At 43.1% G+C, this 15,885-nt stretch overlaps 2 protein-coding genes across 2 annotated transcripts; both read right to left on the minus strand.

The window, feature by feature from the left end:
* Positions 1-4,725: 4,725 nt before the first annotated feature.
* On the minus strand, positions 4,726-7,837 carry LOC120111648 (endoglucanase 17-like). Its single transcript, XM_039129343.1, has 7 exons — positions 7,417-7,837; positions 6,860-7,267; positions 6,683-6,775; positions 6,434-6,595; positions 5,620-5,734; positions 5,362-5,525; positions 4,726-5,281 (listed from the first exon to the last, which is right to left on the minus strand). Exons 1-7 carry the CDS (start codon positions 7,621-7,623, stop codon positions 4,934-4,936), a joined length of 1,497 nt encoding a protein of 498 aa, XP_038985271.1. The 5' UTR covers positions 7,624-7,837; the 3' UTR covers positions 4,726-4,933.
* Positions 7,838-12,664: 4,827 nt separating this feature from the next.
* On the minus strand, positions 12,665-15,817 carry LOC103721125 (prohibitin-3, mitochondrial-like). The gene has a single exon (XM_008811190.4). The coding sequence runs from the start codon at positions 13,751-13,753 to the stop codon at positions 12,893-12,895; it is 861 nt and encodes a 286-aa protein (XP_008809412.1). The 5' UTR covers positions 13,754-15,817; the 3' UTR covers positions 12,665-12,892.
* Positions 15,818-15,885: the final 68 nt, after the last annotated feature.

Here is a 15,885-nt window from a genome sequence, read left to right on the forward strand (position 1 = left end):
GCTCGGAGCTAGGGGGTTGGGGTCGAACGAGCGGCTGATTTGACCGCCGCACAACTATAGCAGGGCGTGCAAGCACGGGACCCGCGGAACTCCTCCCCTGGTCGGCAACTGAAGCGTCCTGCCGACCAGGAATCTGCGCTAAAGGCGCTGGGCATGGGGGCGCCACCGAGGCTTCTCTGGAGCCCGAGCCCCCGGAATCCGCGCCCTCCCTCCGACCAGCTTCGGGGCGCGCGGGCTGAGAAGGGCCCGCCTCAGAGTGAGCGGGGCGAGAAGGACCCGCCTCGGCCACCGCTGGCGCCGGGGGCGCTGGGGTCGCCGAGACCTTCTGTTTCTTCCTCGGCTCGGTGGGCTCGCCCGAGAACTCGGCTGCCCTCTTCTGGAAGCGGGCGTAGAGGACTTCGCTTTTCGTCACCATCTTTGCGATATCTGCAAAGGCAAAAAGGATTAGAACATTAGAACAGTAAGGAAATAAAAAGACATCTTGTAATTACTTACCGTGGGGACGCGCCGAGCTCAAGCCCACGTTCACCAAAGCGTCCTCACATATGAGGCCGTTCAGTAAGATGCCGTCCCCGAGACTGCGGATGGCGTCGAGGATCCCCTGCTCACGCGGAGAAAGCTGGGGGGGCCTGTTGATAGACTTAAGCTGGGCCGGCCCCCACCTGAGGTCAAACCCCCAGGATCGTTCAGAGCCAAGGAAGAAGAATTTCTCCTTCCAGCCATGAATGGACGAGGGGGCACCATGAAAGAGTGGCCGACCCGCCCGAAGGGCGATGTAAAGCCACTCCCCGTCTTCCGGATTCGACTTAAAGATAAAAAGTCGCCGGAAAACGTTGACAGAGGTCGGAATCCCCTGCAGTAAACACAGTGACAGGAAGCCCATCACTGTCCTCCAGGCATTCGGAGTGAGTTGCGCCGGAACCAACTGGCATACTGTCAGCAACTCATTCACGAAGCCGTGAAGAGGAAATCGGAGGCCGGCCCAGAGTGATTCCAGGTGCACTCCAATCCGGCCTACCGGATGATCGGTTATCCGATCCCTTCGCCTGGCGGGCTCCAAACGGAACCCCTGAAGAGGGAAAAACCACTCTTCGGTCATTTCGACCTCCAGGATGCTCATGGTGGACTCAACCTCACTGGGAAGAGAACCCATTGCAAAAAAAAAAAGAAATCAAAAAAGAAGGGGGACCTGAGGAAGATGCCGGAGAAAAGGGACTTCGGTCTGAGGAAGACTGGAAGAAGGAAAGCTGGAAGCAGAAGGCAATAAGAAAGAGGACGGAAGGCCAGGGGAGGGTTTATATAGACCTTCCCAAGGGCCCGGATCAGCAAAGAAAACGCTGTGTCCCGATTAGATTGATAACACGTGTCGGTCTAAAAGACAGAACGACGCATTTAATTAGAGCCAGCGCTTCGAACATTGAAGCGCCCCATCGGATCGTGCGGAAAGGCGTCCGCAATCGAAGATCGTGTGGCCCCATCATGAGCCCACGACGCGAGGACGCTTCGCGAAAAGTGCCCCAATAGTGAGGCTTTTCGGGAAAGAAGAGACGCCGCCTACTAAAGGCACCTCGAAGCTTCCGATAATTCAAAACGCGCAGTAAATTAAAATTTTCGGAACCCGAAATGACCCAACCAAGGCTACTTCCCGCGCTCTAGCTGGTAGCCAACTGGAACTCGGAAGTCGGGGGGTAGTGTTGGGGGAAAAACCCCAAGTCATACCGCCACGGAGGCGCTCGGCTAGAGAACGCCGACCGGAAAAGCGCTCGACTAAAGGAGCCGGCTAGAGAACGCCGACCGGAAAAGCGTTCGACTAAAGGACGCCGACCAGAGAGAGCGCCAAGAGGCGCCCAACCAAAATAACCAAGTAGGGATGCTCGGCTAGAAAGAGCCGACCAGAAGAACGCCGACCAGAGAAGCGCTCGAACTAGGAAGCGCCGACCAGAGACAGCGCCAAATAGAGGCGCTCGGCTAGAAGGTGCTCGCCCAAAGGGCGTCGACCAGAAGTACTAGAAGCAACCCCGCCACAGGGCGCCCCTCTGGGCGACCAGCTCGGCTCGGCACTCTTGCCGAGCCGATGCCTTAACTAATACTCCTCCCCGCCTAGCTTTCTCGAAAGGTCCGGCGGCTATACACGCGACTCTACTACAACCTGCCACTATCTCCAAGCCATCAAGGCATAAGATCTCCGCAGGTGTTCGGCACGACCTGCCATTAATGCGTGAGACTCCCTCAAGTCTCCAATGCACTCAGTCATTTAATGAACACGGCTCAAGACGATCTCCGGATCACTGAACCATCAAAGCGTATGGCTCTCCCTGACCGTCGGTTCATTCGGTAATAAATGCACTTACCATCCACGGACCCCAGGCCCACCACGGCCGGCGGTTCAACCACTCCAACAGGTCCGATCGACCGTGACAACTTCCTGGTTCCGGTCTGATTCGGTCCCGTTCTCCACTACGCCATTAATGGGCCAAATCGTGCCCAATTACGACGAAAAGAGACAAATTCCCCTGCCACCTCCCAGGTAACGTAATCCCCTTCTATAAAAGGAAACCTGGGAGAAGGGAATGGGGGGACCCCCGGAGAGAACCCTCCTGGACCGGGTGAAAAGAAGCAAACAGCACAGACACAATTGAGGACATCATCCTCTTCATCTTCTTTATCTTATCCAAATGCTCTCCTGCTTGCTCTCTCCACATATTCCCCCTCTGACTTAAGCATCGGAGGGCCGACGCCGGGGAGCCCGGCCACCGGCTTTTTTGCAGGACAGGACTGGACGCACCACCCCTCTTTGCTCTCTTCCGCTCCCCAGCGGAGGACGCGGCCGGCCGGCGCCCCGCCGTCCGCCCTCTCAGGCGGCGGAGCTCCTCCTCCCCTGGCTTCGCGGCGGCCCCCGGGTCCAATTTCTAGCAACAGGTCTACTGAACAAAACTTTTACTCTGTGCCTAAGGGCAGATTTCGATGAGCAACCATATGCCCAGATGACTTATTATATCCTGCTTCTGTTGAGAAATATTTTGAGTTATTGTCTGTTGCTATCTATTACAAGATGGCTTCCATGCTTGCATTTGTGTTTGGTCAGCCACAATTTGTTTCAATTTAGTAAATAAAATAGAATCCATTTGTCGTTACTCTAACCTCAACGCAAATGAGTGCTTAGCTACCAATGAAATATATGATAGTTGTAAATTTAGTTCCAAAATATCTCATCTCACTAGAAACTCTTGTAAGGACCCAACTCTCAATTTTGAGAGATATATATTAAGAAAGCAAAAATGGATAATAAGCCTCGATCTTAAGATTTGATAGATATTATAGAAGAATTGGAGATGTCGTAGGAGCATAGCCTTCAATTTTTCTAATAAACTTATTAATATAATACACTTTATAAATTATTTTATTATTTTTTATACAAATTTATATAATTATGATATAAAAACTTGATTTAATTTTATTTTGCAGGCGGCGCCATCCATATAAAAACTTCAGTTTTTTTTATTTTTCATGTTTCTGTCCACAGTTTCTAATAAATTGTAACAAGTGCTTTTGATTTATCATTTTCGTGCAGTTTTTGTACTTTTGCATTAACAATACAATTTATAATTTCAATTTGATTTTGTGGGATGCTATTGATGTTTCAAAAAAGCATCATTAAGATAATTATTATTTTATATGGATGGTTTTAGTTGCACTTTCAATTTCATAATTTTTTATTTCAGGATGTGTCATCATCTACGTTTGTTTACCGGTACTTGGCAACGCCACTAATTAATTGGCAACGGCATTTTGAAGCATCGCTATTTACTACATCCCTTTATTTTTTCTTTTTTATAACATTTTTTGTTAAAAAAAAATGTGCAGCATTTTAGTAATGTTCGTAAATATTAAAAAATACTGCCGGAAAGAGACTTCTGGCGGCATTCATAAAAAATCGCTGATTAATAATGTTTCGTAAATACTTTAGAATGCCACTAATTAACTTTTACCAGCATTTACATGTGCCACTATTTGGTACATTTTCTTTTACTATTCCTTCATGTGACATTTTTTTTGGCATTTCAAAAATACCGGTAAATATCAAATAAAAATACTGTTAAAAATATATATTTTTAGCAGTGTATATGAAAGCGTTGACACCGGTACTTGATAAAAATACAACTGAAGGTATTAGGGTTTTTTTTTCAGCGGCATAATTTTATATTGATAAAGACCTTTTTTTTTTTTTTTTTTGCAACAACATTGTGCCTCTGTGGCAACCACCTTGTAGCATTGTCTCCCAGGAGGAATCACGGTGGCTTCCTCATTCCCGCTGGACGCGCCTTTCAATCCAGCCCTCAGATGAGCAGCTTATTGCCTTTTTCACACCCATTTGGCAATATCATTACTGCCAATTAAGAAGGACTATAAAAAACATATTTGAAAACATTATAAAATTTGTTGAAACCACCATTTTTTCTAAAAACTTAAACCGGCAGAATGAGATAGATTTATTTATATATTTTATATTTTCTTACACTCTTCTTCTTCATATATGAGCCAGATTTTTTTTTAATAGGTAAGTCCAACATGTAAAAGTTCTAATAATTGGGTTAAAGAGTCGAAGACAGAATTCGAACTTAAGACCTCTAAAATCACAACTTTTTTAAAAAAATTATTTATATATTTTATATTTTCTTGCAAACTGATGAACGAGATCATACAACAAGTTTTTTTTTTTTTTTTGGTCAAAATCATACAACAAGTTTCAATAAACGAATCACCTTTAAAAAAAAGAAAGAAAAAAAACAGAGATAGAGAAAGCTACAACAAATAACAATGAAAGCACCCACAAGATAGTCCACAGCTTTCCTGCTCTCCCTCGTCAATGCTATATATATATATATATACACGCCAGCCAACCAAATTAAGAAAGGTATTGTCCTCGATCTATCTAGTCATCGGAGAGGATGGTGGTGGGGTGGGCGGAGAAGTAGGCGAGGAGGCCGAGGAGGGGGGCGTTGATGTAGGTGGTGGGCTCCGACTGCTGGAAGACCGGCCGGGAGTCCGGGAAGGCGTCGGAGGCGTTGGTGGGACCCCCCACCACCGCCCCCACCAGCTCGTTCGGGTTCGGCGCGGAGCTCAGGTAGTATTTCGTCCCGGCCTTGCACCCGATCTTCCCCGGGTGGGCCCTCACCGACGGCAGCGAGCTCGCCCGGTGGTGGATCCGCCGCGGGTACTTCCCGCCGTACCCCACCATGTACGACATCCCCAATGGATTATCCCCCAAAATATAATCCACCTGTGTACATATTTATATTTAATTTTATAATTACGCAAGAATATAAAAAAAATAAAAAAAAAAGCGTTAATAAATCCCACCTGGCGCTTGGCCACTCGCTTCAGCTGGTCTGGCGTGGCAGACTGGGTGCCACATGTCACACGGCCATTGGCATGGCTGAGATAATTAGAATAAGCCAGGAGAAGGAAGGAGAGGGAAGTTACATGCTGCATGTTGCTCCCACCCGTCTTAAACAGCAGGCCCCCTTAAAGTTTTTTGTTTAAGGAAAAAAAAAAAAAAATAAGTATAAGGATATTGATGGAAGGTATTTGGAAAGAGAGGATAAAAACGAGATAAACCTGGGGAATACTCGATTTGAGGGTGGCCAGAAACTCCCGGGAGGAGGGAGCAGATAAAGCTATCCGCATTCAGCTTGAACGAGTGCAAGTAATCATCCTTCCCCATCAAAACTTGCTGCGAAAAAAAAAAAAAAAAAAAAAAAAAATCCTTTTAAAAAGTTAAATTTATGTAAATATTTTTTTAAAATTTTTTTTTATAAAATACTATTTTTGCACAAATGCTCCTAATATAACGATTCGTTTATATCATTAATAAAAATTATATTTATTTTAATTAAAAATAAAATAAAATTTGAAAATTATTTTTTTGTCTTTCATCGTCTTATAAATATTTCTTTTTGCACATTCATCCATTAAAATTATTTTAATCATTTTAATTTAAAATCGTTAATTTTTTAACGGCGTTAGATAGCGTACATATGCAAAAATAAGGATAAAAAAATAGAATAGCAAAATAAGTATTTTACAAGGGGTATATATATAAATATTAATTTTAGAAGAATATTCAAGTAAAATTTGATATTTAGTAGGGTTCATGTAAAAAATAAATAAATAAATAAATAAATAAATAAATAAGCTAAAACCGCATAGAAAATAACTATAACGAGCGCCCCAGCTCTTGTCCTTAGTAGTAATAAAAGTAAATAAGGGAGGGCATTCCTGCCATTTTAACGAAAAAGTGATAAGCGGGCAACGGTCAAAACGCCCAGCGAGGCACAGTGATCAGCAGCGGTACCAGCATTACATTTTAAATCATTTTAATTTTAAGGGGTGGAGGAACCGCTGACCGATGGTCAACGCAGTTAATAATTACCTTGGAGATTAGGACATTGATACCGGCGTGCTTGTTATCCCAGCCGAACTCGTTAATGGTGTCTCCGGCGCGCAGCACCACCTCGTTCCTCTTAATGTACTCTCGGTACACCCGCTTCAGCGACGCCTTGTGGAGCCACGCCGCCCCCCATAGCAACTCGTCCTGTACCTCCCTCCCCCACCATCATACTCCATTAATCTATGATCCAACGGCCCAGATTGAACGAGGTGGAGGAAAATCAGAGCTCACCTCGTATCCATTGAAGTCGCAGTAGAAGGGGCACACCGCGTCGTGTAGGCTGCTACTGTACGCTCCCCTGTGCTTGTCCGCAAACTCGAACACCTATCAACGATGTGGACTCCTGATCAGAAGTATATACGTAATGGAGAAGAGATCATCGAACCTGGTTCAGGTTGATGGACGTACGGAGACGGCGCGGTCGAGGAGGCGGCGGGAGTAGGGGGGGTCGCGGTCGCGGAAGACGATGGACGCGGCGGCGAGGGCGGCGGCGGTCTCGCCGGCGACGTCGGAGCCGGGGTGCGCCTGGTCGACCTTGTAGACGGTCCGGGGGGTGTCCATGTCCTCGGGCCGCTCCCAGCAGGAGTGGTCGCGGAAGGCGTCGCCCACCTGGACGTAGACGACGTTGGGGACGGCCGTCGCCTTCAGGAGGTAGTCCGTCGCCCACTTGACGGCCTTGACGGCCTCCGTCATCTGGGGCCCCATGTTCTTGCCGAAGTCTATTATGCTCCACGCCATCAGCGTCGCCGTGAAGGCCATCGGGAAGCCGAACTTGACGTTGTCCCCCGCGTCGTAGTACCCGCCTGTTAAGTCCACCTGCGGTCACCGCACCGCCGACAACGTTAAAACGAGCCGAACGACATTCTAACAGGAAGAATAAAAGCCACGCAGAGCGAATGTTCCTGGGAGAGGAGAGGGTTTGTATCACATTCCAGCCGTCCATTGGGAGATCGTGCGATTCTTACCCTGGCGGCGGCGCCGTCGTGGAGGGCGGAGTCGCGCCGCCAGGAGAGGCGCTGGTCGGAGGGAAGCTTGCCGGAGCGCTGGCCCTCGAAGAAGAGGATGCTCTTCCGGAGGGCATCGGAGTAGTCGTGCCCGGAGGCGGCGGCAGGCCGGAACGACGTCGCCAGGAGCGTTATCAGCAGCAGCAAGGGTGCCGGCCGAGGCGCCATTGCGTGCCGACCGAAACGCTACGGTTAGAGAGCTCACGCCTTCTCTTTTTCTCAATCAACGGCTATTCATTCGCACGAATAAATAAAGAAGGGAATGGAAGGGGGCATGTCGAGGACTGGAGCGATGGCACTGTACTGGGGAAGGAAGAAAACTGCTTCACGGGCCAATTCACGTACCATATTGGTTCATTATGACGTGTTACAACGGTTCTCTCCGTCAACCCTGCCGTGAACTGAGCCAATGTCCTCATGCCATATGGCGTGAAGCTTCGTTTGGTATGTTTATTGGGCTCCGTAGTGTTGGTCGGAGGGGCATCGGATTCTGAGAGTGCGTGACACGTGGCGAGGGGAGGGGCCGTTGCGGCGCGGCTAACGATGAGGGGAGGGGGTGGGGATTGACCGGGTTCGAACCGGGTGCGACCGGTCGAACCGGAGAGGAATCACGTGATGGCGGTTTGATGATGCGCTCTTTGTCGAGGACTGGTCGGGTTGTCATCAATGTGAACGTTGGAGGTGGTTTGGAGAGCCGTTATCTTGGAGGGGAGCGGAGGGAGACGTGAGAGAGAGGGTAAGAGACTAAAAAGGCCATTTTGATGGGCTGGATTTGTCCTGAGATTTGGCAAGGGATGATGAGAGATAGAGCTCATTTTTATTAGTAGGAAAGGGGCCTAATCAGTTAGTGTTGTTTATACTTTCAATGCTATCATCCAAGCATAGAGACCAGATGAAAAGAGCTGGAATTCTCAGAGGCCAAAAGATGTATAATTTTCTCTTTGTTTTGATTGTTGTTCTTTTATTGGTGTAAAGCTGAGAACCTGATCTAATCTAACAAGCACGTCGCCTACAGCTCATCGCTAAATTACTTGTTTCCATTCCCTGCTTTTTTATCGTTTACAAAACTTATCCACGAATAAAATATACTGCCTCAATCCTGTCTCCAAATGGAAGAAAAATGAAATGAATGTTCAAGTGTACCTTTCAAATAATATTTTAGTTTTAGTTTGTCTAGTTTGTCTTCTCCATAGTTAAAAAAACTCATCTCTCCCGAGTCAACTCTCCTTGGTAAGTTTTGAGTCAACTGAGTTAGAAGATGGCTTTTGTAGGATTAGTTAACGTGGTTGACTTGTCGAGTTCCTCAAAACCCGGTCTGACTCTTAGCTTTTTTTGGCTTGGGGATCGTATCATTGTTACAGTTTTTAAAATCGAATCATTTAAAACTATCTTGTTAGCATAAACGGCTACTCATTCTTACCAAGATATTGATCATATATGGAACTCTTTATTTTAGGTACCTGGACGGTATCTAAGTCGATCCAAATTTGGTCCACACTAACATAATATGGGGTTTTTCATTTTATAGGTTTTAGCATTGGACCATGCCCCAAGGATTAACCCCCGATGAAGGTATGATTAAGGGATTTAAGGGTGATGTTGCCATTAGATTTGAGGGTAAAGAGTAAATAATTGGCAACTGATTGAGTAAAACCAACCTCAAGTAGCGCAGTAGAGAATTTGGAAAATTAGTTATGAGAGGCTTATCCAAGACCATATCTTCACGATTGATTCTTTATTAAGAGCATACTGATCAGAATGCATGAGTATATTTATCTGATTAAGGTACCTAAATTGGGCTTAGAGCCCTAGGTTAAATCTGTTAACCATAATTTAGACATGTTGCTGTTTGAAAAGATGTCGCCCATTGATCATCTAAAACACAGATAACATGTTGCTTATTAATGTGCCTTTAGTGAAGTGTTGACAGGGATCTCAATTCATAGTAATGTTTTGCTTCAATGTATCAGCACAAGCTATACTCCATGGCTGTTTTCTTAGCTATTTCAGCCTCAGTGCATGCTCTAACCAGTATATACCAATTTCCTTGGACCTATGAAAAACTTGGAATCCTTCATCATTTCCACATGGTATGGCATTGGTATATTCGCCCTCTTAATTTTATTTGGAAATTAGACAGTTCACAGGTGGCAAAGGACTCATAGAAGCACAAAGGTTAAGGATGGGTTCAGCTAGAAAGAAACTTTGTGAAGGCAAAGAGTTTGTGATAATGGAGTTCCCAAAGTCAGTACTCGTCTGAGTCTAGTTGACATATTTATGAAAACAAATAACTGAAGATTTGGTGGAAAAGGTTAATTGATTATTGTGGGGCATTTGGATATATATATATATATATATATATATATATATATATATATATATATATATATATATATATAATATATAGGAGGGTTCAAGTTGGGTCCATTTGAGTAGGTTCTGGGAGCCACCTAAGCCATTTTGTTCCACAAGTATTCAAGTTTCAGTCAGGTTGTGTACATGTCCAAAAAAATGTAGGACAATAAAAGTGGGGTCTAAATTTAGACAAACAGACCCATCACTTCATCTAACTTGGTTCAATAGTCATACTGGCACAGGATTGGGATTGGATATTGGGTAAAACAAACCCATTTGTGTCCAAACATGGTGAAAATATCTCATTGAATCTGAGATGATAGCAAGTCGTAAATAAGAATTTCCTTGTTAAATCAAAAATTAAATAAAGTCACATCACATAAAACTAAAAAAAAGACCACTAGATCTAATGATGACTAGGAAAGTTAACCATCCAGATGAGGTTAATCAAGAAAAACCTCAAAGTCACAGATATTTTAACTTTTGCAAATAAGGAAACACCAAAGAGTTGTACCCATCAAATGTATCCAATAAGGGCCTTTAATATTTTAGGAGAAGCTCATGATAACAGATTATTTCATATCTAGAGTTTAATAGAAGCACTAAATTAAAGAAGGCAGGCAACTTCATGATTTTCTAATATCATATTAAGATTAACTATGACAATAGAGTGTTAGTTTGGAATTATCTCAAGGTAGCAAAAGGTATTCTATAAGAAATGGTTGGTCCAATGGGCACATAATAAATAGACATTTGGTAGGAAATGCAAGTCATCCATCTTAGAGTCCCTGGACCGTGTCGCAGCTCTTAAAGTGTCAATTTCAAGGAAAATTGAGCCTAGGTTGCTTTTCCTAATTCACTTTATTATAGTCTAGTTCACTTAATTATACAACTTCAAAAGTGTTTATATAATGAAGTTTTCAATAGTTTAATTTGTTGACACTACTTGAAAACAAACATGACACATTGCTCAATCACTCCCGGTCTACAAGATGTATGCAAAGACATAATAATTGAGAGGCTCACACAGAATGCTTGTGCTCCATGGACTCTTATTTCACAGTACAAAAGATCAACACTACAAAAAGCTTCTTGCAGTAGAGTTCATGGCCTTGAACAATACTAAAACGCCAGCTGCTAATGTAACACAACTAAATTATTTCCAAAAAGTCATCCAACACCTGAACCTGATGGGAAATTCCCACAGCTTTCACATAGTTATATGCTTCCTCCATATTCTTCCCTTTCACTTTTCAGAATCCCCATAGTTTCTTGCCTGCTTGTGTAAGGCACAGTCAGGCTCCCTAAGTGCTAAATAAGAAATCACCTTTTGAATTCTCTCATGCTTTTAAATCCTTAATCTGATATCATGCACTTGTCCATAGGCAGTATATGGTCTTTACCTTTAAATGACTTTTCAAACACAGGTTTTGAATTGTGAAACTATCAAATGAAAAGTTACTTAAATCTCATTCTCCATTTCAATAATCCAACATGGAGTTCCCTAAAAGTCTAAAAATGGACATAAGGCCAGGCAAGAAATATCATTACCAATTCAATGTGCTTACATAACCATTAACAAAATAACAAACTTAAAGAACAAGCTAATTATTTTTTTAAAAAAAAGAAAAGCATTCTATCACCAAATTCGCCACATTTTAGAGCATTGATACATGGAGCAACAAGGAAACAAGTTTAAAGGAAATGGAAAGATGACAAGTAAAAGAAGGTCCATCTTTAAATAAGGTGGACAGGTCATGATTCTTTATCAGGAAAACTGGTTGTCATTTCATCCTACTAACTTGTATTCTATGAAAAAGATCATTTTTTTTTACCTAACAGAGACTCGCAAGGGTTTTCTATTTTAAACTGAAGAAAACGACATCAATGAGAAGAGAAAATCAATAGTCCATGTTGGTCAAACTGATCTGCCACAGAACTGTATTTGAAATCCAGGATCAAATTCATAGATTCCAAATATTATCTTGATATCGTTGATCTATATCAGCAAAAAATAACTGCAAGGTCGCCCCAAACCAGATTTCAACTCTATCCAATAAATATTTCTGGGCCAAATTATGTAGCTTGTGCTGCCATGTAAACAGATATTGGATAACACATATAATATAATTTTTACAAGTCAAAATTTATTAATCTGCTTAGGACTTCCATGATTCTCTTTTCTCAGAGGTAAGTCGGAAAAAACATTGCATAAAACATTACTCTGAATGTTGTCATCAGACAAAATCCAAATATTAATATCTAAAAGTCTATCAAATCAAACAAGAATAAGGAGGCAAACAACACCAGGAAGGACAACAAGGAAGAATGATGGAGAAAAACAGGTAATATAATTGTATGAGAAGAAATACAAGCAAACACTGATAATTCCAGCATCATATTGTATCATTCATGAGAAAATCCTTTCCCTCGTCCTTTTTTTTCTTAAAGAGGTAGCGGAAGTTCATTAGATAACAAATAGGCCAAGTGTAGGGATGCAAAATCCTCATATGTCATGTATCAATAACAAACAGCAAACAGGAAAGCATTCTATCTAATAATGCAACTGTAAGCTTATTCTTTGAGAAAGCACAAAAAATTAACACCAATTTCATTTTCATCTTGTAGCACAAATTCATTCAGCAATAACTAATAGAAATTGTCCATGAATTAATAAACCATGATCCTACACACACACATTTTGGAATACGAGAACATGGAATCATGACAATGCTACCATTTACTATTCCAAATCCCCAAGCGAACATGAATATCATATCGAATTATCAAACCATCAAAATAATTAGGGACAATTCTAAACATTGCATATTTTAACCATATCCAAGAGAACCTATATTCCAGCAATTGTCAAATTTGATTAAATTTAATAGTGTCAACCAAACAAACAAGATCTCACTCATCGAGTCGACATTACCATGACCATCAAAATTTATCCAGAAGATCCTCATATTTCCACAAGTCTCAAGACGCTTCATGACTGATATCCATCAGTTACTAATTTCTCAGGGAAGTAATGGGAATAGTAGCAGTAAACTAGAAGAAAGCAGAAAAGGCCAGTATATCACCGGCCCTGCACCATGTTCGTGGGGTTGAGACCGAGCAGCATGTTGTTCCCGCCAGGAAGGTAGACAACATTGGGCGACCTGGAGAGGGTGGCAGCGATCTCCCTTGCAGCCTCGATCCTCCTGAGCTCGAGAATCCCCGTGCCGACAGCAGCGGTGGCATCAGAGATGAGCTTGGCAGCCTCGCTCTCTCCCTCGGCACGGATGACCGCAGCCCGGCGCTCCTGCTCCGCGCGCGCCACGAGGAACTTGGACCGCTCGGCCTCCTGCTGGGCGACCTGCTTCTTCTCGACGGCCTGGGAGAACTCGGCGCCGTAGGAGAGGTGGGTGATGGCGACGTCGTCGAGGACTATGTTGAAGTCGCGGGCACGGCGGACGAGGGCGTCGCGGACGAGGGCGGAGACGTGGGGCCGCTCGGTGAGGAGCTGGTCGGCGTTGAACTGGGCGACGACGGCCTTGAGGACCTCGTTGCCGATGGACGGGAGGACCTTCTCGTCGTACTCGGTGCCGAGGGAGGTGAAGATGGTGGGGAGGCGGGGTACGTCGGGGCGGGAGAGGAGGCGGAGAGTGAGGTTGACCATCTGGAGGTCCTTGGTGCCGGACTTGGAGGTGAAGGTGTGGGGGCGGGTGCGGATGTCGAAGATGTAGGGCTTCTGGAGCCAGGGGATCAGGAAGTGGGTTCCCTCGCCGACAGTCTCGTCGAGGACTCCCCGGAACCGGTCAAAAAGGACGGCGCGCTCGCCGCCGTCCACGGTGTAGAGGGACGCATTCACCAGGCTGGCGCCGACGCCGAGGCCTATCGCCGCCCGGGCCAAGTTCGTCAGGAACGACGCCGCCGCCTGCCCGCCGCCGGCCGCCATTTCGATCGACCGCTGTTGCTCGGGTGACGAAAACCCTAAACCCGCAATTTGCGGTCAGGCGTTTTGTTTGCCTGCAGAGGAGGAAGGAGAATGGGGGTACGGTGCTCCGCAGGGTCAGCTGAGGGTCTAGAATACTCTTATTGATGGTGACGATGGATCAAGGCCGTCTGATTCATGGACTTCCATGTTCATGATTTTGCGAGGCCCTCATGAAATGAACACAAAAATAAAAAAATGGAGTGTTTTTATTTGTTAAATTCCCCAAAAAAGTGTCTTTTATTTGTAAAATCTTATGTCATCAAGGAATCACGTTATGGTAATTTTCTTCATGATTATGAGGTCGGGGGTATTGATAGTAATAAAATATGATAGATTTTCTTTAAAGTATTATAAACAACGATTTAGTGAGATTAATGAGATCGTAAACCAAATACAAGATTAGGGGAAGATGGTGTTTGTTGAGAAGGTTGGTTAGATCAAGCAGCAAGATAAAAATGGTGGAGCCCGGAAGAAGTTTGACAAGTTCGACCGAGAGACATTTTTCTATTCTCAACGAAAGGGTTAATGACTATTGAAATCTTCTTTGAGCCAAAATAGTCAATGGAATAAAAACTGATAATAACCTAAAATTTTAGATATAAACTAGAAATATTTGGTTCAGCGTCAAGAAGGCCCAAAGTCAAAGGACAAAAATAAAGTGGACAATTTTTTTCTGACATTTTCAAAAATTCTATCTATTTTCAGAATTTGCAGAAAAAGAGGAGTTCGATTTTCTTGTTTTTGCAATAATGTTCAATTTGAAATTTTCTAGCTCATTGTAACAGTACCATGTAACTAGCCCGAAAGAGGCTAGTAGGCTAGAAAATTTTATTATAAATCTTCCCCATAAGAACAAACAATCAGACAATTTTCATGAAAATGGTAAATTTTATGCCACAACAGAGGCCTACCATAATGACCCTTCCTTTAGTTCTTAGACTAGAAGGGCTTTTGAACATCCCACCTCACAGCTGCCTGTTGGAAGAAAAATAAGCCAATTGCTTATGCAAGAGGTAGTGGTCCGTAGAATAAATATTTTTTATATATTTTCATACCGCTCATATGTTAGCTAAAGCTTTTTTTTTCACTATTTATATATTTATGATAACCTAAAAGAGAGAGGTTATGAAAATTAGAATACTTTGTTGCTTCATACTTGACTCACCATTTATACACCTTCTAGGGCATAATAATTTTATATTAAAAAAAAATCAAACGATCCACACAAGCCTTAATGGTAAAAGCAAAATTATGAGATTCAGTCCTATTCTCTGGCATAACAGCAACAAAATGCAAAATGTAGTATATTTTTACTACAAGCTTCACTTCTATCATTACTTTGATCTAGATTTGAAATTGTATGGAAAGTCAAATAATTACTATTTTTGTAGATATGAAAATTTGTTCAAAGTCAAAAATAGTGATTTTAGAATTCGGCGGGCAATTATTCTTTTGCCATTCGAATTGCCTATAAAGATGTTGAAAATATTAGAACAAATAATAAAATATCTGATGTAGAATTTATTCAGAATAAAATAATTAGTGAATAGAAAACTTTCATTAACCGGTAGTAGAATAATTTAACAAGTAAATAAAATAATAAAGAATGATATTGAGAAGTGGCCTGAGAGATGGAGGCACGTCTATGATGCTATCTTTGAAGTAGTTTAAGCCCTTCATGCTGCATTGGGTTCTTGTGCACATCTACTCCAGAGATACAACTATACTTGCCACCTACCGAACTAGCATTCATTTACATGGAATGATGAACTTCAAATAGGCAGCTTTCTGACCCTCTTAATTCTTATAAAATATTAAATAGAGAAACGAGAATAAAGAAATAAAGAGATATTGAATATACCCAAAGAACAGGAGATAAAGAGAGAGAGAGATATTGAATATAGAGATAAAGAGCACGATCATCAGTGAAGCCTTTGCCAACTGAAAATATCTCCCCATTACAAGAGAGGACTTTTGCTCCCTCTTTACCCCTCATCTATCAGCCTCTTCTTTTCAAGTCCCTCTAGTTTCAGAGTTGCACCTTCCTGTCTTGCTTTTCTTCTCCATATTTAACCTCATTTCATATTCATGAC

This window comes from Phoenix dactylifera, chromosome 8 (genome assembly GCF_009389715.1).
Source record: "Phoenix dactylifera cultivar Barhee BC4 chromosome 8, palm_55x_up_171113_PBpolish2nd_filt_p, whole genome shotgun sequence".
Lineage (NCBI taxonomy): Eukaryota > Viridiplantae > Streptophyta > Magnoliopsida > Arecales > Arecaceae > Phoenix > Phoenix dactylifera.

Coding starts and splice junctions, on each gene's coding strand:
- LOC103721125 (XM_008811190.4), bottom strand. CDS start 13,753: ATGGCGGCCGGCGGCGGGCAGGCGGCGGCGTCGTTCCTGACGAACTTG.
- LOC120111648 (XM_039129343.1), bottom strand. CDS start 7,623: ATGGCGCCTCGGCCGGCACCCTTGCTGCTGCTGATAACGCTCCTGGCG. Junction 6,776..6,859: donor TCCTCGACCGCGCCGTCTCC/GTACGTCCATCA, acceptor CATCGTTGATAG/GTGTTCGAGTTTGCGGACAA. Junction 5,735..6,433: donor TCAATGTCCTAATCTCCAAG/GTAATTATTAAC, acceptor TTTTTTTCGCAG/CAAGTTTTGATGGGGAAGGA.